Source organism: Equus caballus, chromosome 25 (genome assembly GCF_041296265.1).
Source record: "Equus caballus isolate H_3958 breed thoroughbred chromosome 25, TB-T2T, whole genome shotgun sequence".
Classification (NCBI taxonomy): domain Eukaryota; kingdom Metazoa; phylum Chordata; class Mammalia; order Perissodactyla; family Equidae; genus Equus; species Equus caballus.
In genome coordinates this window covers 8,637,920-8,664,939 of record NC_091708.1, presented here as the reverse complement: position 1 = coordinate 8,664,939, position 27,020 = coordinate 8,637,920, and the positions used below count along the sequence as shown (strand labels likewise).

The window sequence follows — 27,020 nt, the reverse complement described above, 5'->3', positions numbered from 1 at the left end:
CCTCTATAGGCAATCTTATTGAAGCCAATGGCTTTACTACCAAATTCTACAACTCCCAAACATTTATCTCTAACACAGATCTCTCTATTAAGCTATAGATCTACATTTTCAAGAACCATTTTCAAGGGTCATCTGCAATGAGATTATTGATACTTTCAACTCAACATATCTTATGGGTAACTTATCTTACAGACACCATAAACTCAGATGAACTTAACAATTTTCCTTCCTCTCTATGTATTTTCTTCCTCAACTGAGAAGTCGAGGATGACTTTCAGATTCTTAGATAAACAGATGTGTCACCGAGCTGCATGAGGACCCTTAATAATACTTTTATATTAAAATAAGTACTCACTCTATGCATGGGATAGTGCTAATCATTTTCACAACAATTATCTAAGCAACACTTTGCTATAGATATTGTCACTATCTCTAGTACTACCACCCTAGTCCAAGCCATTATCCATCTCTCACCTGGACATTCCAATGGGCCCCCTGCTTCCAGCAATGCTAGCCATGGCTTCCCAACCTAGTCCATTCACCATAAACTGGCCATTTGTAGAACATAAACGAAAGCATCACTCTTGCTTAGAACCATCCAATGGCTTCCAATGCTGTTTAGAATAACATCTAAATTCTTTGGTATGGACTAGAGGACCTTATAGGATTAGTCTCTGCCTAACTCTCTGTATACCACCCTTCCTTCCAATAACCTTTTTTCTTTTTCCCCATCCCCTCAAGATATTTGCTTCCAATTCACTTTGCCTGAAAAGCTACCTCAGATCTCTGACTGATGATTCTGTGGGGGATCTGATTTGGCCACCCCAAAATGTTTCTCTTTGCCTTGCCTTGATTATCTTTAAGAACAAAAGACTCTAAAAGAAATTTTGACCTTCCCCCTAAATGCCTAAAAGAAATTTAAGAGAAAGGCCTGTCCCCAGGACAGGCCATCACCATAGATAACTCTGGGTATCTGGTAGACTAGGAGGATCCTTGCTAGCCCACTCCTATCAAAGTTTTATTTACCAAACAATTGCTTTTCCATGTCCATGTGAATTGCTTTCCTCCCCCTTTGAAGCCCCAAACCACCACCCCAACATCCTCCTTTGTCTTTAGCTGAAGACAGTATTTAAGATGAGAGACTCTGCCATTTTAGTGAGTTACTCAGCTTTCCTGGGTCTCTCCCATGTATACATGTTATAAAGCTCTGTTTGATTTTCTGCTGTTATTCCATCTCATGTCAATTTAATTTGTAGCCCAGCCAGAAGGACCAAGAGGGTAGAGCAAGACCAAGAGAACTCCCCTACAGTTCCTTTTCATCATTTGGGTCTCAGTTCAACTCCACAGTGAAGTTGTCCTGCACAATCCTACTTCAAATAGTTCTCCCACTCAGATCACTCTCAATCCCTTTACCCTACCTTTGTCTCTTCACTGTACTCATCATTATCTGAAATTATATTTATTTGATTCCTGTATCTTCCTTTAATAGAATGAAACTCATTAAGAACAGGAGGTTCACAAATATTTTGAATGGATGTATGAACTTTAAAGACGTAGAAATTAAGGTTCAATGAAGTCAAGTAAATATGTAAGGGCACATAACTTATACATGGTAGAGCTGACAGATTCACGAACTCAGGTCTGTCTAAAACCAAAGCTTTTAGCATCCACCATATCACAGTAGTAAAAGCACAGTGAAAGTAAAAACCAGAAAGACAGACCAGAGTATATAATCAGATAGTCAGATGACAAAGTTTAAGATTACAAAAGCAGAGCACCATGCCAAGGAGTGACATGCTCTATGTGATAATGGGTGCGGATGGCTGAAATGAGGAGGACAGAGGCTTATCTATATCACTTACCTCCTCTCTTTCACAAGCAGATCTCCTTCACCCATTTGCAGATGAAGGCTCTACAAATTTGGCTCATAACTAATAGAAATCATGTAAGTGAGATGGCCCTTTGATTGAATCATCTTTATCCCACTTTGAATCACATATAAAAGCAATCACCTCCCCACCATCCAACTGCCAGCCTCTCCTTAGTTGTTAGGCAGATCTTCCTCACTCACTGCTCTCTGGCCTCTTCTCAACATACTGACAGTGAAATGCTATAGAAATTAATAAAGTGAACAGTTTCAAAAGAAAATTAACAACCCAACACAATCCATAGGCCTATTTGTTTTCCACAGTCCCAAACAAGTACTAAGTACTTAATGCACAGAAATAGAAGCAGAAGCAGCAATAGAAAAAAAGAAAATCTTTTTGGAAATCTATATTTCCTAATGACTAAGAACTGTTTTTCCCTATTTATATAATTCTTTAGGAGAAAATAGTTTGTATATATGCACCCCAGCAGAAACTTTCTCCTGTCATATTTTCACCACATACTTTATCACTATGGGGTTCACTGGCACAAAAAAAGAAGCCCTCAGACTCTTTCCTTTGATGTCAGGGGCCTCTCTCACATGTTCAGTGGGCAGCTGCTTCTGGAGATTACACTTGAGAATGAACACTTCATTTTTACTGAAGAAGACAAATAGAAGAATAAAATCATTTCCTTTACGAAGTTGAACACAAAATTCTACCACATGCCTACATTTTTATTCCATTTCTCAGTAACCACAGAAAGGATGAAAATAAGGCAGGAAATGCAAAGCTGGTTATCTAGCTTTCCTCACCAAAAGCAGCTACACCTAGGTATTCTATACAGAAGGAAACAGGGCTTATTTTTCATGAGCCCTAGGAAAATGAAATTTCACTGCTTTTCTGTGACAGTTTAAATCTCATGAAGAAATCTTAATTTATGTTCAATCTAAATTACTCCTGCTATAACTTAAGTGCCTCCAATTCCTCCCCCACTCAATCCAATCTACACACTGTCAGTAGATTAATAAATACACTAAAGCAGTGCTTTCATCATGTCAGGTAGATTCAAATTTAACAAACCCATAATCATGACACTGTCTCAGCCACTGTGAGATGTATTATTCCACTTAATCTTTACAACAATCCTATTAGGCAGGATATCTGAATGGTTTTTAAGTGTCTTGCACAAGGTGCTTATTAGTTGCAGAGGTGGAGAAGAAACAGGAGAGAAATCAAACAAATACCTGACTGGGTAATCAATATCAACATTACCAATGAGAGACAGACAGACAACATGTGCTTTCTGATGTGATACCCTGAGAAGGACACAACATCAACTATGTAGTACTTCAATTGAGGATGCTTTACATCAGACAAACCCAAAATGAGGAACATTCTACTAAGAAAAAAGAGGGGATTGTATTCTGAACAAAATGCCAATGATATTTTAAAAAAAAAAAAATGTAAGGCTGTGGAAATGTTCCATATTGAAGAAGGCTAAAGAGACATGACCACTAAATGTAATACCAACTCTTAGACTGAATCCTGTACTAGAAGGGAAAAATGCTATAATGGACATTCAACAGTTGGGACAATTGACAAAACTGGAATATAAATGGCAGATTAAAAAAAAAGTACTGTGTCATTGCTAAATTTATCGAAGGGGATAACTGTACTGTGGTTACGTCAGAGACTATCTTTACTCTTAGGAAACACACCATGAAGTATTTAGGGGGTAGAGAGCCATGATGTCTGTAACTTACCCTCAAATGTCTGTCCTTTGTGTTTTTATTTTTGCAACTTTTCTGTAAGTCTGAAACTATTTCTAGTTAAAAAAAAAATTACCAACATGTGAAAATGGAGCTCAATGAAAAAAAGAAAAACGGGGTGGGAAGACTGGCCAAACAGTATATAACTGTATGGGGGAAAAGGCTAACAGACCCACTTCAAAATATTAACAGTGAGAGGCTCCTAATGGTCACAGATGGACAATTTGCATATCAATAAGGATAACAACACAAGGACTGAAACACATCAAATATGCTTAAATCCATGACTTCATAACAATACTGAAAACAATAGCAACTAATTGGTCACTGCTGGAGGATGCTAAGGGACTAAATCACTATTTTTGAAAAGCTGTAAATAAAAGGAAAGAATCAAGCATTTATCCTGACTTTCCTATAAAATCCACTTTGGGGGGCTGGCCCAGTGGTACAGCGGTTAAGTTGACACGTTCCACTTTGGTGGCCCAGGATTCGCCAGTTGGGATCCCGGGTACGGACATGGCACCACTTGGCAAGCCATGCTGTGGCAGGAGTCCCACATATAAAGTAAAGGAAGAAAGGCACAGATGTTAGCTCAGGGCCAGTCTTCCTCAGCAAAAAGAGGAGGATTGGCAACAGTTAGCTCAGGGCTAATCTCTCCCCCCGCAAAAAAAACCCACTTAGTAGCTAAATAGTAAGTATGGGGAAGTTCCTCTTTATTGAAATATTCTAGCTAATAAATGAAAAAGGAATGATTATATTAGACTATCACCATTTTGCGGCCCCTAATGAATTGGCAGACTAGACATTAAGCATCAACAGGCACTAACATCAGAAGAAAAAAAGAGAGAGAGAAAGAGGGACAACCAGATATCCTGGGCCCTCTGATGAAGAACCCAACACCATCCATTAAGTTGCCTTCACCAAAAAAGAACAGAAGAGAAAAGAAAAACAATCTCATCAAGCCTCTAAATCTAACATCAACATTACAGGAAACATTCAAGACTCAAGAACATATTAAACTACACCACAGGGATACAATCAGCAAAATCCAGACTGGAAACAAGACAAATGATCCAGCTTCTTCAAGAAATAAATTGCAAAGAACAAAGAGAGTAAGAGGGATGAAGATGAAACCTATAGATTAAAAGAGACATAAAAGATCTATCAACCAATAGCAGTGTGGAGACTTTATTATGGTCCTGATTCAAACACCCAAACAGTAAAAAAAAAAAAAAAAAGAAAAATACTGTAACATTTATGAACCAAGTGGAAATTCAAACACTGGATGTTTAATGGAATTAAGGAATTTTCTAAAATGTGATATTGGTTTTGTGGTTATTTTTTTTTAAATCTTTATCTTCTGGAGATACATACTGAAATATTTATAGATGAAGTAATATGATATATGGATTTACTTCAAAATAATACAGAAAGGAGGGAGACCGGATGAGGTTACTAAAGAAATAAGAGCTGATAAATGTTGAAGCTGGGTTACAGGAACCTGTAGGTTCAATATACTGTTCTATCTACTTTCACATGTTTTAAATTCTCCATAATAAAAAAAGTTTAAGGAGGGGCTGGCCCCGTGGCCAAGTGGTTAAGTTCGCGCCCTCCGCTGCAGGCGGCCCAGTGTTTCGTTAGTTCGAATCCTGGGCGCGGACATGGCACTGCTCATCAGACCACGCTGAGGCAGCGTCCCACATGCCACAACTAGAAGAACCCACAACGAAGAATACACAACTATGTACCGGGGGGGGGCTTTGGGGAGAAAAAGGAAAAAATAAAATCTTTAAAAAAAAAAAAAAAGTTTAAGGAGCTGACCCTATGGCCTAGTGGTTAAGTCCGACACGCCCCGCTTTGGCAGCCCAGGTGTGGACCTACACCACTCACTGGCAGCAGCCCACATACAAAATAGAAGAAGACTGGCACAGATGTTAACCCAGGGTGAGTCTTGCCAAATTAAAAAAAAAGTTTAAGAAACAACCACTTGGCCATGGGGCCAGCCCCATTCTTTAAGTTCACACACTCTGCTTCGGCAGCCCAGGATTTCGCTGTTTGGGATCCTGGGTGTGGCTACAGCACCGCCCGTCAAGCCAAGCTTAAGCAGCATCCCACGTGCCACAACTAGAAAGACTCACAACTAAAAATATACAACTATGTACCAGGGGGCTTTGGGGAGAAAAAGGAAAAACAAAATCTTTAAAAACAAACAAACAAAATTAACAGTAGTATTGAGGGATGAGATTTTAAGTGATTTTTAGTTTTTGTTCTGTGTTCTATTTTACCTTAGCAATTTCCCATATTCTCAAGTTGTCTTCATTAGGCCTCTACTGCTGCCTATAAGCTCTGTGAAGGCAGAGACCATATCTGTCTTGTTCACCTCTGTATTCTCAGGGTGCCTAATTGGTGCCTGACATATACAAAGCTGATAAATACCTGCTAAATGAAGTAATTACTTCTCTCTTTAGAACAATGGTATTTCTTTTTAAAAGTATGTAATGCCACTAAGTCCAGTGGCTAGGCTATTATCTTTGTTCAGAATCATAAACATAAACTCAATAATTCTTTCAATAAAATCATGGCCACAAATTTTATTCTTCAATGTGAGAAACTGTTTTGAATATAACGGCTCTCTCCAGGTCATTAAAAAAAAAACAAAGACATTACCAAGCCTGGATTAACATGTAAAAAATATGTATTAATGCCTGTAAAGTGGTTTGATAAACTGGCCAAATGCTGAGAACTAAGAGCCATTCAATTACCTTTTTTAAAAAATGAATATTAGAAATACAGTTACTAGGAAGGTAAATTGGTAGGCTTTGGGAAACTATTTTATATTACCAACCACAGTTGAATATATACATAACCACTGACCCAGAAATTTTAATCCCAGATATATATACATCCATCAGAAATACATACAAGGTAGGATCAAAAGATACCAAAAAAAAGTACAATAGCATTTGGAGTGGTATTATAAAGGACAGTCCAAGAGGGAAAAAATGTCCAGCAAAGGTAAACAAACTGTGGTATATTCATACAGTGAATGACAATCACAGCAATGACAATCACCGAATTACTGCTATGTGCAACAAGTGGAAGCATCTGACAAGAATAATGTTAAAGCAAAAGAAACCAGCCCCAAAGAAATATTGTATAATTCCATTTATGAAATGTTCAATGTCAATTATATTTCAATAAAAAAAAGTTCTGGGCCGGCCCCGCGGCCAAGTGGTTAAGCTCACATGCTCCGCTCTGGCAGCCCAGAGTTTCACCAGTTGAGATCTCGGCACAGACATGGCACCGCTGATCAGGCCACGCTGATGCGGTGTCCCACATAGCAGAGCCAAAAGGACCTCCAACTAGAATATACAACTATGTACTAGGGGGCTTTGGGGAGAAGAAGAAAAAAAAAGTTCAAAAATAAGCAAAACTTAATTAGACTTTTGGTGGTTATCACTTTGTAGTGTACATGCATGTTGAATTGTAATGTTATACACCTTAAACTTATATAATGTTAAATAATTTTACCTAAAAAACAAAAGAGGCAAAATTTAATGCTTGATTTTGCTATAAACCTAAAACTGCTCTAAAAAAATAAAGTTCACTAACAAAAAAGAAAAATCAAGCTACACTACTCTATGGTGTTGGAGTCAGATAATGTTACCTCTGGGAAAGTAGGAGGCAGTGATGACTGAGAGAATGGGTAAGGTGGGCTTCTGGGGTGTTGATAGTGTTCTTCTTGACCTAGGCTGTGGTTCACTTTGTGATAATTCAATGGGCCATACAGTTAAGATTTGTGTAAGATTTTTTAGGGGCCGGCCCAGTGGTTCAGTGGTTCAGTGCGCACGTTCCACTTCGGCGGCCTGAGGTTCGCCAGTTCGGATCCCGGTGCGGGCATGGCACCGCTTGGCAAGCCATGCTGTGGTACGCAACCCACATATGAAGTAGGGGAAGATGGGCATGGATGTTAGCTCAGGGCCAGTCTTCCTCAGCAAAAAGAGGAAGATTGGCAGCAGATGTTAGCTCAGGGCTACTCTTCCTCAAAAAAAATTAATTAATTAAAAAAATAAAAGTTAGAAAAAATAGTACAGTATTTCCCCACTCCAGCAGGAACTTAACTTATTCTGCTTATTCCAAGTCAGATCTAATAGCCCTAATGGATTCTGGGTTTATATAAGAAAGGAGATGTTTTAAGATCTATCCAGATTCCTTCGGCTCTTATCTACCATATAGATATGTGTCATAACGAGGCACAGAGAAGGCACTCAACAAATATTTACTAATGGTACACAGCCCAAACTTTAAACAAACTCACATAGCAAAGTCTGAAATACATGGCACAGGTAAAATAGGATTAAAAACTCAGCTTACTGGCCTAAAGAGTGCAACTTCCAGAAACCCCACTTTTAGAAACTAAGAAATTACAGAATGTACTGCTTATAAGGAAGAGAACAATTTATGACAACAGCTATCTATGGCAGGGGAAATTGGTCCTTTCCCACTTCACTGCTGCCTGGCTCAGACAAGCCACAATCAACTTCCTGATGCCACAGCTAAGCAAAAAGAACCAAAGCAGCAACTCTGCTTGCTTAGGCAGGGACTGCTCAAACCACGATGCGATGGAAACCCAGCAGCAAGGAGTTCACTGAGGCAGATAACAACGTTGGGGAAAAAATAAGATGAGAAGAAATTACTTAACCAATCTGTTCTTATGCCTGAAAACTCTAAATATCATTACTATTCCTTCTTTCCACAGTAGTAGTAAACCAAACTACTATATCTTTGGGATCTCCCCCAGGGGCTGGAATCAATCCATAATCAATATGTGTCCTGAAGTGTCCACCAGAGTTCACCCTCTAAGAGTTCCCAGAAGTATCCTTTCAGTTAGTTAGAAGGCTAAGTGACGATAAATTATGATAAGCTTTTATAAGGGCAAGTCACAACATAAATCAACTTGGTACAGTTCTCAATATTGTTTTGTTCTGTTTTAAAAACACAAGTAATATATGTTCAATAGGGAAAATAATTTTTAAATAATACAAAGAAGATAAAAAAGAAAAGTACATGGAAATCACAGGTCAAACTTACAAGAACTGAGGTCTTTGGTCTTTTTGATAGGCATAAAATATTACCCACTGGTAAAAGACCTGACTCTAATAGAGGATGCTGATCTGAGAGATGGTGAGGCATTTGGTTTACTAATAGGTCCAGCTGAACATAATTTTTATGCCAAGAAAAAGAGCAATCACACAGGAAGTCCAAGTGAAAAGCTGATTGAGATGTCCAAATATAACAAAACCATCTGCAAGGACGTTCAGTGTAGCATTGTTTATAATAGCAAAATGAAAAAAGATTCTGAACGTCCATCAAGATGAAACTGGTTAAATGATGTATGTTCGCATAACGGAATACTCTGCATTCATTAAAAAGAACAATTTAGACTCACATAGCTGACAGGAAAATATATCAAGTTTTTTAAAAAGTTGAACAATACTGTATACATCCAATTGTAGAATCTATATACTCATATGTAACGAAAATTTCTAGATATGCAAGAAACAATACAGTAGTTACCTCTGGGGAGTGAGTATAGGGAATGCAGACAGGAGAACTTTTTCCCATCACTTCACCTTCTGAAGTGTTTCAATTTCTTATCATGAGTATATATTACTTTTATAATAAAACAAACAAAACAATGAAAGCAACTAAAGAAAGTTAATGGGGTTGGGAGGGTAGTAGGACTATGATGATTTTTATTTTCCTTTTTATACTTTTCTGCATTTTCTCAATTTTCTCTGATTAACAATATATTAGTACATATTGCTTTTGAAATCCCCAAAACTATTTTTTGTTGATTTTTTTTTTAACAAAGTCAAGTGCTGTCACTTGTGGTTCAAATTAGCACGGGGCAGGGGGACGGACAGCAAATCCATAGCTCAATGGTAAACACTGTGGCAATTACAAATATGTAAAGAATTCTCAAATGCTTATAATTTGTTTGGAGAAACTAGTCATGAACACTAAGACAACAAAAGTTAAAGAAAATCCTTGATTCACTTTACTGGAGTTGCTCATGTGGTACTAGCTCCTACAGAAGCAAAAAGATATCAGTCATCTGAGGAAAGCTGTGCTATTTGAAGAAAAGCTAAGTGAATTCTATAAAAAGGTGGTTTCTTAAAATTCTTCAAGGCCAAAACCCCACTCAATGCAGACCCCTCTTAGAACATCCTCACGACTCACTCAACCTTTGCTTGAAATGTCCTATGTCAAAAAATCCTCGTAAGTAATCCATTCCATTTGCTAAGAACAACCCTAATTGTTAAAAGTTCTTCCTTATATTAAGCTAAAATCTAATTTCTTATAATTTTCAATCATTAGTCAACTTGTCCCAATTCTGTCCTCTAGAGTGTTTTTTGAACAATTTTCATCTACTACTATGATCCTCTCCCTCTTAAATCTTCTCAAAACTAAACCTCTCAATTCCTCAAATGGTTTCTACACCCTTCATTATTCTAATCACTCTCCTCTGAAGAAATTCTAGTTTCTCAATGCACCTCTTAGAATCAAATACTCCAAGTGAACGCAAAATTCCAGATCTGATATGAACCAACACTATTACCTCCTTTGTCTGAGTCACCATGACCATAACAGTACAAGACTAGTCACCAGGCAGTATACAACTCATTGCCAAATTAGTGGCACTGTTCAGACCATAACTAATTTATGTTTAAAGTTTAAGACTTTACAGAGTGTAAGGGAGAAAGAGATCACTGCAGACCAAGGAATTAAGGAAGTTCTCAACAAAGAAAGTAGAACGTAAGCTGGGAAAGGAAGAATACATTTTTGATAAGCAGAAAATATGGCAAGAATATTTCAGGAGATATGAATGCAGAAGAGTACAGAGGAAGGAATGAACAAAGTTAGTGCTAGAGCAAAGGATTTGTGTAAGGATAGGCAAGAATTAGAGCCAAAAAGGAGGGCTGAAGTCAGACTGTTGAGAGCCCCCACCCTGCAGGCAGTGAGGCATGATTAAAGGGTTAGAACAAGAAATTGACTTTTTTTTTTTTTTTTGAGGAAGATTAGCCCTGAGCTAACTTGTGCCGCCAATCCTCCTCTTTTTTCTGAGGAAGACTGGCCTGGAGCTAACATGCATGCCCATCTTCCTCTACTTTATATGTGGGACGCCTACGTGCACACTTAACCACTGAGCCACCGGGCTGGCCCCAGAAATTGACTTCTTGATGGAGATGTTTGGGATGATTAAATCAATATTAGTTTGCCAATTTCTTTTTTTTTTTTTAAGATTGGCACGTGAGCTAACATCTGTTGCCAATTCTCCTCCCCCTCTCCCTCCCCCTCCTCCTACCTAAAGCCCTCCAGCACATAGCTGTATATTCTAGTTGTGAGCGCCTCTGGCTGTGCTATGTGAGATGCCACCTCAGCATGGCCTGCCATGTCCCTGCCCAGGGTCCAAACCGGCGAAACCCAGGGCCGCCAAAGTAGAGCGCACGAACTTAACCACTAGGCCACAGGGCCAGTCCCAGTTTGCCAATTTCTACATCAAGTTCACTACTGTTTGAACTTTGACTACATAGAAAAAGTTTCTAATTCAATTCTACTCCAAAATGAACTGAAATTGAGTTGTTATACAGTATCATTACACAGGCTTCTTCCAGAACATGAACAACATTCCTAACTACCAAAACATGATGCGAGAGGGGCCGGCCGGGTGGCACAGCGGTTAAGTGCCCATGATCTGCTTTGGCGGCCCGGAGTTCGCCGGTTCGGATCCCAGGTGCGGACATGGCACCGCTTGGCAAGCCACGCCCTGGCAGGCCTCCCACAAATAAAGTAGAGGAAGATGGGCACGGATGTTAGCTCAGGGCCAGCCTTCCTCAGCAAAAAGAGGAGGACTGGCAGCAGATGTTAGCTCAGGGTTAATCTTCCTCAAAAAAAAAAATAATGCAAGGAATGTAATTGTGGCAAGATTTACTTTGATCCATTTCTGTAAGTTTCCCCAGGATGAATACTTTGCCATTTAACATGAATACTTCTATTCAAAGTAGCTGCTGTTTCAGTGATTAATCTTCAGGATCTCCATTCAAAGACAATGACCTGCTGGCTCCAATCCCCCTGGTTCAAAAGAAGAGAAATTTGACTAATGTAACATTGAAAGAGAAAGAGGTTAGCTAATAGCAGAATTTCTAGAGAATGAAAGCTGCCCGATATTAGAACAAATTAAAACAGCAGCAGCTCCTTCTCTGAAATTATTTAAACTCAAATAGCAATTTCTGGTTTAATAGTGCTCCTGCCTAAAGAGCCTTTCACAGGGACTAGCTCTGTAATTTCATGTGGTAGTAGAGATTTAAACTCTCCAAGAGACACTGCAAAACCCAACCTCTCCCAAATCCTGCTACTCAACAGCAGGGATCTAAAGGAATAAAGAGATTCCCAGCTGCTGAGAGGAAATGTCTTACTAAAAGCAATGCAGAATTCTCATTAATGAAAAATCAACCATGAAAGAAGAAAAATTCTGTCTCTCATAATCCCCGGAAATAGCCAAATCCATTTGGGGTTAATGCAGATTTAACAAAACAGTGGAAGAGAACAGAGCAAAGCAGTTCCGCTTTGCCAGCAGCTGGGGACACACTTATCAGAAAGATGACAAACAACAATGCTTCTAATCTCCTAGAGCCAAAAGAAACAGGAACTCAAACTACCTAGTAAAAGGTGCCAGGAAAAGGCTCTTGTGGATAAATTCTCTCTCTCACCCACAATCAAGCTGCCTTCTCCCATCTTGTTCAACACAGATATGACAGGCTGTAACTTGAACTTCCCAAGATCAAATTCAATGGTTAATCCAAACCCCGCTTTTTCTGATTAGATAAATCTCTAAAATCACAGTCCTTGCATTAATTCAAAACCAACACTGACCTTCTACTATGTCAGGCACCGGAAAGGCAAAACCAGTAAAAAAAAAAAAAAAAAGGTCTCTACCCTCATAAAGCTTAGTCCATGCACCTTGCCTCATCTTAAATCCCAAAGCTCTTGCCTTAAAATATTTTCTTAAATGGGTCAAGTGTCCTCAGTGAAAAAGCAATAAAGGCCCTTCACCTTTAGTTACTGTGATAGAAGTAAATAAATAAACCATACTTCCTATGCTCTGCTCCGAAAAGAGAGAAGCCAACACACCTTTCCAAGTCGAATATAGCAATAATCTTAGCCTGGACTACAGGGAAGGAGCAGGGGACAAAACAAGCAAGAGAGGGCGCAAGCCAAGAAATACACTGGAAGAACGGATGTGACAGCTGTCCCACTACGCGTTCAAAGAGTGATAAGAAGCACCTGCTCCCGAGCCGACGGGAGTTTCCCGGTGCAGTGAGAAGGAAGAAAAGAACGGGAGGCCGCCGCTGTCGGCAGACACCACCTGGCCGCGGCCTCCCAGCTCGTCCACTCTCGGACGGAGAGTCAGGCACAGTTTAACAGGATCGGAGCCTGCGAGCCAACAACAATGTCATATGGCCACCGGAATGGAGAGGTAACAGTCACTCACGGAAGCGTGAGGAAAAACAAGAGTGGAAAGAACTCTTGAAGCGTCGATAAATGAGCTAACATAACCGTGCCCCGAGCACCGACGGGAAGTGAAGTCTGGAACAGGCAGTGACCCGTCGTCCGGGACACGCGTGTGCGGAGCTCGCGGCGACCCCGGCCCGGCCCGGCCCGGCCCGGCCCAGTTCGCGCACTCACCGCGCACGCAGAGCAGCGACATGGCCGCGAGCCTGCGCGCCTCCGCCGCACCGCCGGCCCCTCGGTGCTCTCAGCAGGTGGCGCGGCTGCTCCCGCCGTCGGCCCCACGGGCCCGGCCGCGGCTCATGGTCCTCGTCTCAGGCAGCGTCCCGCCGCTCCGGTTCTCACTCTCTGAACGGGCTCTCGAGAGCCGTGAGCGCCGGCCGGCAGGCGGGGCCCTGGGCGCGGCGCCTCGGCGCCATCGCGGGGAAGCGGGAGCGCCCGGGCCCCTCCCGCCGCTCCGCCCGAGACCGGGCGAGCGCCAGCCTCCCAGCCAATCAACTCACGCCCAGTCCGCCGACCCCGCCCCCACGGGGCGTAGGAGGCGGCGCCCTTCCGCTTTCCTGCGGGCGAGGGCACCGGCAGCTCCGCCCACTAATGAGGCCTGCGGCGGGGCGGGGCGGGCCGGGGCGGGGCGGGGCGGGGCGGGCCGGGGCTCCCCTCGCCGGGGGAGGTGGCCTGAAGCGCTCTGCCCCTCCCACGCGGGCGGGGCTTCCACCCAAGGGCAGGTTCTCTTCAACCAAGAATTTCCACAGGACTTCCTTGAAGAGTCTATGCCTCAAAGCTGCCGGACTACGTACCGGTAGTAATTTAACAAGTGTAGTTTCAGTTAGCAACTACGGCAGAAAAGAAAATTGAGTGAGCATGAGCTAAAATGTCTGGAGACTTCAGTTCCTATCTCTTTTTTCATGCTCGCCATTGTATCTCCAGTGTCTGTAATATCGCCCACTATAAAGTAATCAGTCTGTGAATATTTATTGAATGAAGAATAGAGGAAAGAGGCATTTTAAGCTGAAGACTTCTGGCAAGATGATGTATGTACATGCAAAGAAGTGAAAAAGCCCAGAGCAGAAAACAGGAAGACACATAGTATGATGTACAGATCCAACACCCCCTCCACCCCAAAATTCTGATTTAATTGGTTTAGGGTCGAGCTCAGGCATCCTATTTTTCAAAGCTCCCTCGATGATTCTAATGTGATGCCAGGGTTGAGCACCAATTAGACTAGGTGCATTCTAAGGCCTTATTAGCCCAGCTCAGGTTTCAGTATTTGCAAGCGCTTGGTCCCATAGGGTTCTGTCTGCCAGACCCAGGGAGTTTCTGTCAATCTAACAGGGTCTTTGCCCTCAAAAAGCAAAGCTAGCTACCATATGATTCCTCTCACTGGAATAGGTGCTATGAGAGAGCAACACTCTAAATGCTATAATTTGGAGCCTGGAGAAGTAAAGGAAAAGACTTGATCTTTCCAGTGTTTATCCAAATTTGGAGCAATACCCTGAGGAAGATTTTGAGCAGAGCTCAAATATCGCCTACTGTAAAGTAATCAGTCCATGAATATTTACTGAGTGAAGAATAGAGGAAAGATAGGCATTTTAAGCTGAAGACTTCTGGCAAGATGATGTACGTACATGCGAAGAAGTGAAAAAGCCAAGAGCAGAAAACAGGAAGACACATAGTATGATGTGCAGATCCTAGAAATACAGATCCTAGATGTACAGATACCAGAACTCAGCTGGCCTAGTCAATAGAGATGCCTGACCTTAAAGACAATGGGCATTCTCTGGACTGCTGGAGGTTGGAATACTTAGCTATTTAGCCCAGCTGTCATAAACAGCACTGACAAAGGAGTGGTGTAGGTCTGCACCCAGGAACTGAACCCAGGCTGCTGAAGCAGAGCACACCAAACTTAACCACTAGGCCACCAGGGCTAGCCTGAGAATATCCTTTCTTTTGTAGCAAACAATTGGGTAAGAAGGCAAGGGAGAGAGAGAATTTTAAAATCAGGCTGGCTAGAAGAATGATGCTACTGATAGATAGGAAATCCAGGAGGTAGGTTTGGGAAGAAAGACAGATTTCCTTTTGGACACATTTACTAAGTTTGAGATTGCATGGGATAACCTTGCACATACACCCATTAGACAGTAGGTGATGTAGAATTGGAGCCTAAGAGAGCAGTCCAGGCGAGAGGTAGAGATTTCAATCAATAAAGATACAACTACTTTAATCCCCATTTCATTGTTAAAGAAAAGAAGGCAAAACCAGAATGCAAACCCAGCCTTTTCTTTCACCAGAGCTCAGGCAGTTAGCCATAATGCTATATTGCCTCTCAAGTACTAGAGGAATTCAGCAGAAGCTGTAGAAGAAATCAAGATAGGCTTCACAAGGGAAGTAGCATGTGGAGGAGATGGATCTCAAAGTATGGATAGCATAGGACGTGCAAAGATGGAACAGAGGATATCCCATACACACAGAATAAGTAGCCCAAACAAATCGGGAAATGGAAAAATTAAACCTGTACAGGTAGCTCAGAGGAAGCTGCAAAGAATCTGAGAGTTGGAGCCATAAGATTATCAGGAGACTGTAGAATGAGAAGGGAGCAAAGGTCAGCTTATAGAGAACATCTATTTTTAAGGAGTAGGAAGAAGAGACAGAAAAGGAGTTGTCAGAGAGGGAAAATAGGAAAATAAGCAAACCAATTGTAAATACTTCCATTATAAATCTTATCTTATTGAAGAGTAATTGCACATCTATTTTTCTTTAGACTCAGAGCTCCTCAACAGCAAAGGACATGTTTTGTCTATCCTTATCCCTAACACATAGCAGAACACCTAGCCAAAGTGCCCAAGAAAGATTTGTTGACTAATTGAATAAATGAATGAATTAATGAGTGAGAATGTTTTGAGAATCGGTTATTGTCAAAGATAAACAAAGTTGGACACTAGTCGAAGTGTTAAGGACAGATTTCAATCAGTAATACACTATTGTAATAGGGAAAATAGTCTGGTGCCTGTGCTTAGTCTGTGCAAAACTTCGATTTGCACAGAGGTGACTGGGTATTTTAAAGGGAGAATGAAGGAATAGGGAGGTGGTTGGGGGCAGGGCAGTGCAGTAGAGTTAGAGAAGTGAAAAATTACAAAAATTGGGAAGTAGGGGCTTGGTCCACGCAAAACCCATCTGGGTTTGCTAACTGGTGTTATCAAAGTTAGGCTCCTACCCTCCCCCAGAGACTGAAATGGGGGCCCTATTTTCAGGTGTTGCCTGGAACAAACCGTAAATTGTTTTGGCAGCCTTGAGTTTTATCAGGCAGGTGCTTTAAGAGAGGCTAGATTCATCCTAGGGATGTGACCTTGAGCTGTTAGAAACCATGTTAGTGTTTGTTCAAGTCTTTATAGGCCAAGGCTGAGGACAAGTCAAGAAGAGGGCTCAGAGGACCCTGACTAGAGTTTGGTTAACGAGAGAATCTTTGTCATTACTAAATATTGTTGAATGCTGTAGAGATTTCTTTTTAACAGCTTTATTGAAGTATAATTTATATATCATAAAATTCAGCTATTTTAAGTGTACAATTCAATTATTTTTTTAAAAAAATTTTTTATGGTATGCCTTTTTAATTTTTTCATTTTCATTTATTTATTTATTTATTTATTTTGAGGAAGATTAGCCCTGAGTTAACATCTGCTGCCAATCCTCCTCTTTTTGTTGAGGAAGGCTGGCCCTGAGCTAACATCCATGCCTATCTTCCTCTACTTTATTTGTGGGAGGCCTGCCAGAGCGTGGCTTGCCAAGTGATGCCATGTCCACACCTGGGATCCGAACCGGCGAACCCCAGGCCGCCAAAGCAGAACGTGCGCACTTAACCGTTGCACCACCAGGTCAGCTCCCAAATCAATGATTGTTAGTAAATTTTCAGAGTTGTCCAACCATCACCACAATCCTGTCTTTGAACATTTCCATTGCCCCCAAAAAGGTCCCTTGTACCCATCTGCAGTCACTCTCTGTTCCCATCCCCAGCCCCAGGCAATCACTAATCTACTCTCTGCCTCTATAGATTTGCATTTTTGTACCTTTCATATAAATGGAACTATACAATGACACAAAGACTCTATGTCTTTTGTGTCTGGCTTCATTCACCCAGCATAATATTTTTGAGATTCATTAATATCGCAACATTTATCAATATTTCACTCCTTTTTATTGATAAATAGTATTCTATTGCATGGACAGAATTTTGTTTATCTATTCACCAGCTGATGGACATTTCAGTTGTTTCCATTTGGGGGCTATTAAGAATAATGCTCCCGTGAATAATCACATATAGATTTGTGTGTGAACTTAAGAAACTGTCAAACTCTTTTCCAAAGTGACAACACCATATTTCATTCCCACCAGCAATGTATAAGGATTCTAGTTTCTCCACATCCCTACCAACACTTGGTATTATCTGTGTTTCTGATTGTAACCATTCTACATGTGTATGTATGTAGTGGTATCTCATGGTTTTAATTTGCATTTCCCCAATGGTAAATGATGTTGACACCTTTTCATGTGCTTTTTAGCCATTCATATATCTTCTTTGGTGAATGACTTCTATTTAAGTATTTTGCCCATTTTTTAACTAGGTTATTTGTCTTCTAATTATACTGCAAAGATTTTGAGGATTGGGGGGCCAGCCCGGTGGTGCAGTGGTTAAGTTCATACATTCTGCTTTGGCAGCCCCGGGGTTTGCCGGTTCAGATCCTGGGTGTGGACATGGCACCGCTTGGCAAGCCATGCTGTGGCAGGCCTCCCACAATAAAGTAGAGGAAGATAGGCACGGATGTTAGCTCAGGGCCAGTCTTCCTCAGAAAAAAGGGGAGGATTGGCAGCAGATGTTAGCTCAGGGCTAATCTTCCTCAAAAAAAAAAAAAGATTTTGAGGATTGAGCAAAGCTTTTGAATTTGGCAATTTGTAATTACTGCTATGGTAGACAACAGTCATTTGGGGAACTTCCCAACATCTATTTTTTTTTTATTGCAGTAACATTGGATTACAACATATAGCTTTCAGATGTACATCGTAATATATTTTGAATTCTGTGTAGATTATATCATGTTCACCACCCAAAAACTAATTATAGTCCATCACCACACATGTGACCCTAATCACCCCTTTTGTCTTCCCCCATCCCCCATTCCCAACATCTTTTAAACATATTCACACTTTTCTAGAATCTAGAAATTCATTTTCCCAGTTTCCTGCTGCCTCCCTTCCCCCACCCTCAGGCTTCAAACCAGAAGAAGCCACATGAGGAGGCAAGCGCCCTGTGGTATGCATTTTCAGGAGAAGGCACTGTTTGGGCCTCCAACTTTCACAGTCAGTAGTGATGGATGGTCTGGTGTAAGTAATTGATCTCTGCCACATTTGCTGTGTGGTCTATGCTCAAGGCAATGGCAATGAGGCCCTTTTGGTGCAGTATAATTTGGGTACATCTTGTTCTTGACTGCTTAGCCTCCAAGCCTCCCAGAGATTATATGAATTTCCCGCTATCCCTAATTTTTTCTGCCTAAACTAGCTGAAGTGGATTCTACTGTTTGCAAGTAAGAATCTTAACTGAGGGGCCGGCCCTGTGGCTGAGTGGTTAAGTTCTCATGCTCTGCTTCGGAGGCCCAGGGTTTCGCCAGTTCGGATCCTGGGCACAGACTTAGCACTGCTTATCAAGCCATGCTGAGGTGGCGTCCCACATAGCACAACTAGAAGGACCCACAACTAAAAATATACAACTATGTACTGGGGGGCTTTGGGGAAAAAAAGGAAAAATAAAATCTTTAAAAAAAAAAAGAATCTTAACTGATATAACAGGTGAAACTTGAAGGGCTTCAAGGCAGAGCCTGAATCCATACTGAAAAGGGATAAGAAGTAAAAGTAAGTTGTAAGACACTCCTTTAAAATGTCTAATATTTAGGAGAAAATTCATTAACCTATAACAAATACAAAAGAAACTGCAAACTAAAATAACCAAGAAATAACTTTGAACCTATAAAATCAGCAAAATTAGAGAAAAGTTATAAATCCCAAAGCAGCAAAACTAGAGTAGAGATGTTACTCTTGTGCCTAAAATCCACAACTTTGCCTGGCATTTTTGAAACTCAGTAAATAATGTGAAATGAATAAAATTCCACTTGTGGGAATATATTCCATGAAAATAACTCAAATAAAGGGGGAAAACCATATGCAAAAATATATTTGTGTATGGGGCTGGCCAGTGTCGCAGTGGTTAAGTGTGCACGTTCTGCTTCAGCAGCCCAGGGTTCGCCGGTTGGGATCCCGGGTGCGGACATGGCACCACTTGGCACACCATGCTGTGGTAGGCATCCCACATATAAAGTGGAGGAAGATGGGCACGGATGTTAGCTCAGGGCCAGTCTTCCTGAGCAAAAAGAGGAGGATTGGCAGCAGTTAGCTCAGGGCTAATCTTCCTCAAAAATTAAAAATAAAAATAAAAATATATTTGTGTAAGCATTATCTAAGTAGTGAAATCTGAAAATCAGAATGGCCAACAATTCAATGAATTACAATAAATCAATTTATTTATTCCTATCAAATATTTACTGAATACCTATTTATGAGTAACACCATAATCTTATACAAGTGGATAAATATTAGAAGAGGAGGCCATACAAGAGATGTAGGGATTCAGCCATTCAAGAAAAACTTACTTTAAAAAAAGAAAAATTTATTCAACATCTGCTAAATACCACATATAGTGCTAACTATAGATACAAAGAAGAACAAACCATTACATCAAAGAATGCACAGTCTGGGGATGAACCGACAGTGAAAAGTGTTGTAATCATGGCTAAGGTGAAGAAGGGAATTGTTTGCACGTATGTACCTAGGGGTTTTAAGACTGTTTAAATACTTAAGAAGTTGGAATTTTTTTAACTTAGCAAATACATACAGACTTACGTTTACCTTCAAGAATAGACAGGAATATATACTTTTCTTCATGAGCTTAAGACTAAGACAAATGAAATAGCTTGGTTAATTGGAATCCACAAATGATCCCTAAAACTCACTTTAGCCAAATTTCGAACCTCTGTGTCTACCCCACTGTTCCCCAGGATGTCACGACAAAGGAACAGAATGAAATAGCAGAATAAGCCCTGAACCAGGCTTCTCAGTTCTACTATTATGTGCTAACTACAATGTACCAGATGTCAGGGCTGGACTGGATTTCAGAGGCCACCTAGTGCACCCTCAGACAGGAGAATAAGATACAGACAGTGGAAGTAACTAGCCAGGATCAACTGCAAAGTAAGCTTCTGAGTTTCACTTACCTAAGTTACATGGCTTTCATCACAGGGCCCCTGTAAGTAAAAAAAAAAAACAGCAAATATGACAGCATGAATAGTAAAACCCTTTGCAAACAAGATGAATTATCCTTGGAACCTGGGGCAAGGCCTCATGACGGATGCATGAAGCAGACATGAAACCCAGTCTGGGTGCTGCCAGCCCTCTCCCTATAGCTGACTTCTTATCTTGGTCTAGCCACATTGGCCTTCTTTATTTCCCTCAAAAGCACCAAATCCATTTATGCCTTAAGATTTCTGCACTTATTATTCCCATTGCAAGTACAGTCTGCCCCAAGATCTTTGCCCATCTGGTCCCTTCTTGTCATTCAGGCTTACCTCACAGATACCTCCTCAGTCATGCCTTCCCTGGTCACCCAAACTAATTGCATCCCTATCACTCTATCACATCATCTTTATAACATCATCTCATTTTTATCATAGTACTCCCTTAATTATCTATTACCCATTTTTACTGATTGCCTAGCTTCCCCATATAGAACATAGCCTTCATGAGGGAAGGGATGCGTGTTTCTCTCTATTGGAAAAAATTATCCAAGACTTGGAAACAAGCAAAAGAAATTACTGGGGTACTTTCAGTTTTAGTACTGGGTACCGTCTAGAGCAGAGACCAGCAAAGTTTTTCTTAAGGGACCATACACTAAATATTTAGGCTTTGTGGGCCACAAAAGCAAAATTCAGGCTATTATGTAAGTACTCATATAATTATCAGGAGAGAACACAAATTTCCACAATTTTTTAATCAATAACATTCAAAATAAAATAACTGAATACAATTTTTTGGTAATATAGGTCTACTAATGAGAAGGATGAAATTCTTTTGGGGGGCATTTATATTTTGCTTAGTTGGGGTTCAAAGTATCATCAAAATCAATTGCAAATGTTTATCTATTAATGCTGATCTGTAATGAGATTTTATGTATCTCATCTGTCTTTTCACACAGACAGGTTGCTGTGTATTGGTTTGATATGATTTCAAACCCACTTATTTATGACAAAAATGAAGGTTTTTTAACAGTAAAGTTGTTTTGTAAGTACAGTTGTTTTTGATATGACTGATATAACCTATGTCAGGATGTCATCATGTCATCTGTTATCACTGATAAGCACTCAGTAGCTCAGCTGATGACAACACTGCTAGGGGGCTTATCAGTAAGAATATGTGGAGAAGCAACTATGGCAAGGTGACATTTAGGCTATAAATACACAAAATTTGTGAGAACTATTAAGAGCTTTCAGTTTGGGCAAGGTGACACTTTGCTGACCTAAACAGCTCTCTGAAGATCTTAAGACATTTGCTCCTGCCATAGCCAGGGCAGCTCTTTGGTCAGCAGTGGTGTTAAACTGTGCAGCAGTCTCAGGAAGAGCAGGGACATCCGATGGTCCCTGGAGTGATAACCTTCAGAGCAGCCCATCTTGCCCATCAACACCTGCTGCGGTCATTCCCTAGCAACAAGCTCTAGCAACAAAGGACTTTTATTTTGTGTTGGCAGCTGGGCGTCTGTTCTCCACTGTCTCTCTGGAGAACCAGTCTCATAGAAAAGGTACATGTCAACTGAATTTAGATTTTATTTCTGTCATCTCCTCTTGCCTAGAAAATAGTGTGATTAATCTATCACTGGTTTGGAGTATATTATGTTATTTCTTTATTGGCTTATTAACAGACATTATTCTGTATGCTATCAGCTTGTGAAATTGTTGTAACTCCCATTGTGAACCTGTGTTAAAAAAAAATTGACAAAGACAGTCTCAGTCTCTGAGCAAAAATCTGCCCCCTAAAACAAAACATAGGTCCTTCCAAGTACTGATATCAGTCCATGAGCATGATACGGAACCTCTTAATCTCAAGTTCCTGTGCCTGATGTGTAGTAAGCCAATCACTGAGACACTGGTGCTTGGAGATGGAGAAAAGTTTATTTGAATTGGCCCAAAGAGAAGATGAGAGCATAGGTTCTCTTAAATCTTCCTTAACAAAAGAAGAAAGCAGGGGGTCTTTATAGAGCTAAGGGACTTGGGAAGAGCTTCAAAGAAACAAAGGCAAATCTGTGTTTCTTTCACACTGGAGTGAAAGAATAGGCCCTTGGGCAATCAGACTTCTGATTGCCACACAGCAGTCTCAGGAAGACAAGGGACATCTGAGTCCCTGGAGTGATAAACTTCAGAGGAGCCTATCTTTGCATCAGTGGTAGCTGGGAGCTGGTTATCAGGTGATGGCAACTTCCTTAAAGGCATTCTTTTTGTTCTGCAAAACAAGCTCATAAATCCTTGTGACCTTTGAGTCATCGCTCAGCTTAAAGAAGAAAACAGCAAATTAACAGATTAACTTCTTTTCTTCTGTGTCTGTGTTAGGAAGAAGGTTGAAGTGTAATCATGTTCTTTTTTGGTGAGGAAGATTGGCCCTGAGCTAAAATCTGTTGCCAGTGTAGGGGAGGAGGACATTTCCTCTCCCCAAATGGGGGTTCGTCTGGCTGGAGAACGAATTAAATTCACATGAGACAGAATAGCAAGAGAAAATTAAACAAAGCTTTATGAGGAACCATGGCCAGGGGCCTTTCTTCCCGAAGGAAGAAAGGGCACCGAAGAAGTGGGGTGCACAGAGTGGTTATATAGCCCCCAAACGGGGTGTTTCACATGTGATTGAAAAGTCCCTTTTACAATAGTCACGAGGCTGCTCTGTCAGCACAGCGCTTGATGGAAACGTCAGATAGGTCTGCTGTCTCAGTGAGCGCCGCAGGGTGGCAGGTGTGTTGCCTCGGGCTGGGGGGGGCGGGTCACAGATGAGCGCCGCAATCGGTTCCCAGCCTAAAGAAAGATGCTTAATCTTTAAGGAGATGCCAACGTTGGGAGGGGGAGGGAAGTCAGTTACAGGAGGTTACCAGACTAGCACAATAAAATGCAGATTTTAAGTCCTTGCCTTTGGTATTGATTAAGAGTTTTTGGAGAGTAGGTCATCGCCTTTCTTCTTCCTGGTACAGAGAGGGAGGCGCCTTTTACAGATAGAGATTTACCTTACAAATGTAAACGTGTCCTAACAAAGGGCAAGTTCCATTCCCCAGAGCCTCCTTGCCTGTCCCAGTTTATCAAAAGCAATGAGCCTCAAATAATCCTGATGCCAAAGAGACATATCTTGGGGTGGCCAATTTCAGGTCCCCACACCAGTCTTCCTCTTTTTCCTTGAGAAAGATTGTTGCTGAGGTAACATCTGTGCCAATCTTCCTCTCTTTTATGTGGCATGCCTCCACAGCATGGCTTGATGAGCCTTGCTAGGTCTGCACCTGGGATCCAAAACTGTGAACCCTAGGCCACCAAAGTGGACTGTGCAAACTTAACCACTATGCCACTGGGCCAGCCCCCTGTAATCACGTTCTTATTGAATATTTACAGTAACCCTCAGGTACCCAGCTTCAAGCACGTGATTCAGTTGAACATATTCATTGCTTGGAAAGCATTTATGAAATTCTATTAGAGTCTCCTCTTGATATTTGCTCAAAAAAGTCATAATAAAACTTTACCACTGCTAAGCCATCAAATTGCTATGTGGTAGGGCAAATCAAGATACTCAGTTCGTATTTTTGACAAAAAATCCCAGAGTTGGGCCCAGCCCTGTGGCCAAGTGGTTAAGTTCACACGCTCCGCTTTGGCGGCCCAGGGTTTCACTGGTTCGAATCCTGGGTGCGGACATGGTGCCGCTCGTTGGGCCATGCTGAGGCGGCATCCCACATCCCACAGCTGGAAGGACCCACAACTGAAAAAATATACACGGGGCCAGCCCGGTGGCGCAGCAGTTAACTTCACACGTTCCGCTTCTCGGCGGCCTGGGGTTTGCCAGTTCGGATCCTGGGTGTGGACATGGTACCACTTGGTAAAAGCCATGCTGTGGTAGGCGTTCCACGTATAAAGTAGAGGAAGATGGGCATGGATGTTAGCTCAGGGCCAGTCTTCCTCAGAAAAAAGAGGAGGATCGGCAGTAGTTAGCTCAGGGCTAATCTTCCTCAAAAAAAAAAAAAAAAATATATATATATGTATATACAACTGTGTCCTGGGGGGATTTGGGGAGGAAAAAAAAGATTGGCAACAGTTGTTAGCTCAGGTGCCAATCTTTTTTTTTTTTTTTGAGGAAGATTAGCCCTGAGCTAACATCTGCTGCCAATCCTCCTCTTTTTGCTGAGGAAGGCTGGCCCTGAGCTAACATCTGTGCCCATCTTCCTCCACTTTATATGTGGGATGCCTACCACAGCATGGCTTGCCAAGCAGTGCCATGTCTGCACCCAGGATCTGAACCGCCGAGCCACAGGCTGCCAGAGCCTAATGTTCAAACTTAACCACTACGGGCTGGCCCCAAGGGCTGCACCTCTTGATAATGCCCTGTACATTTCCAAAGAGGCCCTTGTTTACATATCTAGAGGCTGTTTGGCCCATGACCTTGGAGATATCTCTACATCATAAAAACCAGAGTCTAGGCTTAATCTCTAGAGAGATTTATCTTTATTCCAAAGGTTAGAGTAAGGAGTCAGATTTACTATGTCTCCAAGAAAACACTCCAAGAAAAGATGAGAGGGTAAATGGTCTTTTTACCCCTTGTAAGTGGAGAAAATAATTTTCATTTACCCTTAAACTCCATTGTTCTCAACTCTCCAAGCAAGTGTTCTCACCAAAAGGCAAGCAGTCTTACATGAATTTATTTTCTTTGGACATATTTCTTCAGCTGCTACAATCAAACATATTTTTGCAGCTGGGAGTACCAGGGAACACAAAGGGATTCTTTAATTCCCAAAATCATTCTAGGTCCTAAATTGGTGTTTCCTGGGATTTGGAGACAAATGATCTCCAAAAGAGTATGCTTGCAGCCTGGTCCCTGCAGGAAAGTGGCCTGTAATTCCAAATGGGGGTGGGGAAGAGCAGGGCAGATGTCAGGTGTTCTCATGCCTTTTACAACTTCTCCCGAGGCAAAATTGAGGTTTCCTTAGTGAGATGCACTTATAATTCTCCCTCATCATTTGAGACACTATTCTTTAACAGAAAGATAAAAAGCAAGTAAACATTATCACAAAACAAAGGACTTTCAACAACTAATTTGTAAATATTAAATGCTCTTTCTCATTATTGCAATATGTAGCCCATCTTCTGGGAAAAGAGGCACCGGATCTTAAAGTAACTTGTTTTAAAACAGGAAATAATGCTCAAAATGATGCGGGGTTGGTCAGCCAAGGAGTCGAAAGAAAGATTTCTTAGACTCTTAAGATCTGGCAGTAGTGCTCTTTTATTTAGAGAATAGAATAGCATGGGGACAGGACCCATGGGCAGTCAGAGCTTCTGCTGCCGCCACTGATGCTGCCCCCTCTGTCATGGGGACAGGACCCATGGGCAGGCAGAGGTGGTGAGTGGGGACAGGACCCACGGGCAGTCAGAGCTCCTGCTGCTGCCCCGAGTTGAGGGCTAGGGTTAATTTTATAAGGCATGGGTATGTGAGTCATTTCTTTACAAGACAAAGGAAAGAACATGAAAAAAAGTTAAAATGGTATCAGTGCAGGTGGGGTCTGGTCGTTGGGTGATCCCATGACTTTTAGACAAGAATCAAATCGGATTAAGTAAAGGTCAGAAGCTACCACCCTAAATCAGTTACATGAGACGGCCAGAGAGCAACCAACTTAAGTTCTTGCCTTCACCATTAAGAGTTTCTAGGGATAAGGTCATCTCTCTTCTTCTTCCTGGTACAGAGAGGGAGGCACCTTTTACAGATAGAGATTTACCTTACAAATGTAAATGTGTCCCAACAAGGGCAAGTTCCATTCCCCAGAGCCTCCTTCCCTGTCCCAGCTTATGGAAAGCAATCAGCCCAAAACAATCCCTATGCCAAAGAGACACATCCTGGCGTGGCCAATTTCAGGTCCCTACAAGGTCATCCCCTCTTCCTTCACAAATGCAAATATCTCTCAAAGAGCAAGCAAATTCCAGTCCTCAGAGCCTCCTTCTCATCTGCAGTTTTTTAAAATTAACCAGCCTAAAATCCTCATCACAATGATCTGCTAATTTATTTTCCTTATCAAAAAAGGACACATCCCTTCAGAACTGGGGTTAGAAGGCCTAGGAACCCATAACGAGGTTTTCTTTGAGGGTTTTGTCTTCTATAATGAGCCTTTGGATATGCAAATATAAACTGCTACAGGAGATGGGTGTGGAGAAATTGCTTGGTCATCATGTGGGTGGTCATCATGTGGGTGGTCATCATGAGAATCAAAAAAATATCATGGAATGGTTGAAAGAATATTTAAGGAACTGGGATCTCCAAATATTCAATTTTAAGTTTTTTGTGTAGATACATTTCTACCCCTTACATTACCCCCAAAGCTTCAGTAAAGACTGCCACTCACAAATGCCTACTGTGAGAGGTTTTGGGAGGAAATAAAGAATTCCAGAGGCCCGCCCAGTGGCGCAGCAATTAAGTGCACAGGTTCTGCTTTGGT

General features: G+C 41.4%; 1 protein-coding gene across 27 annotated transcripts in view; it reads right to left on the bottom strand.

The window, feature by feature from the left end:
* Positions 1–27,020, bottom strand: part of UNC13B (unc-13 homolog B) — a 217,569-nt gene that overhangs the window by 181,858 nt on the left and 8,691 nt on the right. For 7 of the 27 annotated variants that reach the window (XM_070250589.1, XM_070250597.1, XM_070250591.1 and 4 more), the window contains exon 1: positions 11,634–11,658. The exons of 2 other annotated variants lie outside the window; for them this stretch is intronic. In XM_070250589.1, coding sequence (XP_070106690.1) covers positions 11,634–11,643 — 10 coding nt within the window. In that variant the 5' untranslated portion in view covers positions 11,644–11,658. Of the gene's footprint in view, positions 1–11,633; positions 11,659–13,387; positions 13,688–20,523; positions 20,554–27,020 lie in introns of those variants that run through there. 18 more of the 27 variants (XM_070250603.1, XM_070250604.1, XM_070250606.1 and 15 more) reach the window with 6 other exon arrangements.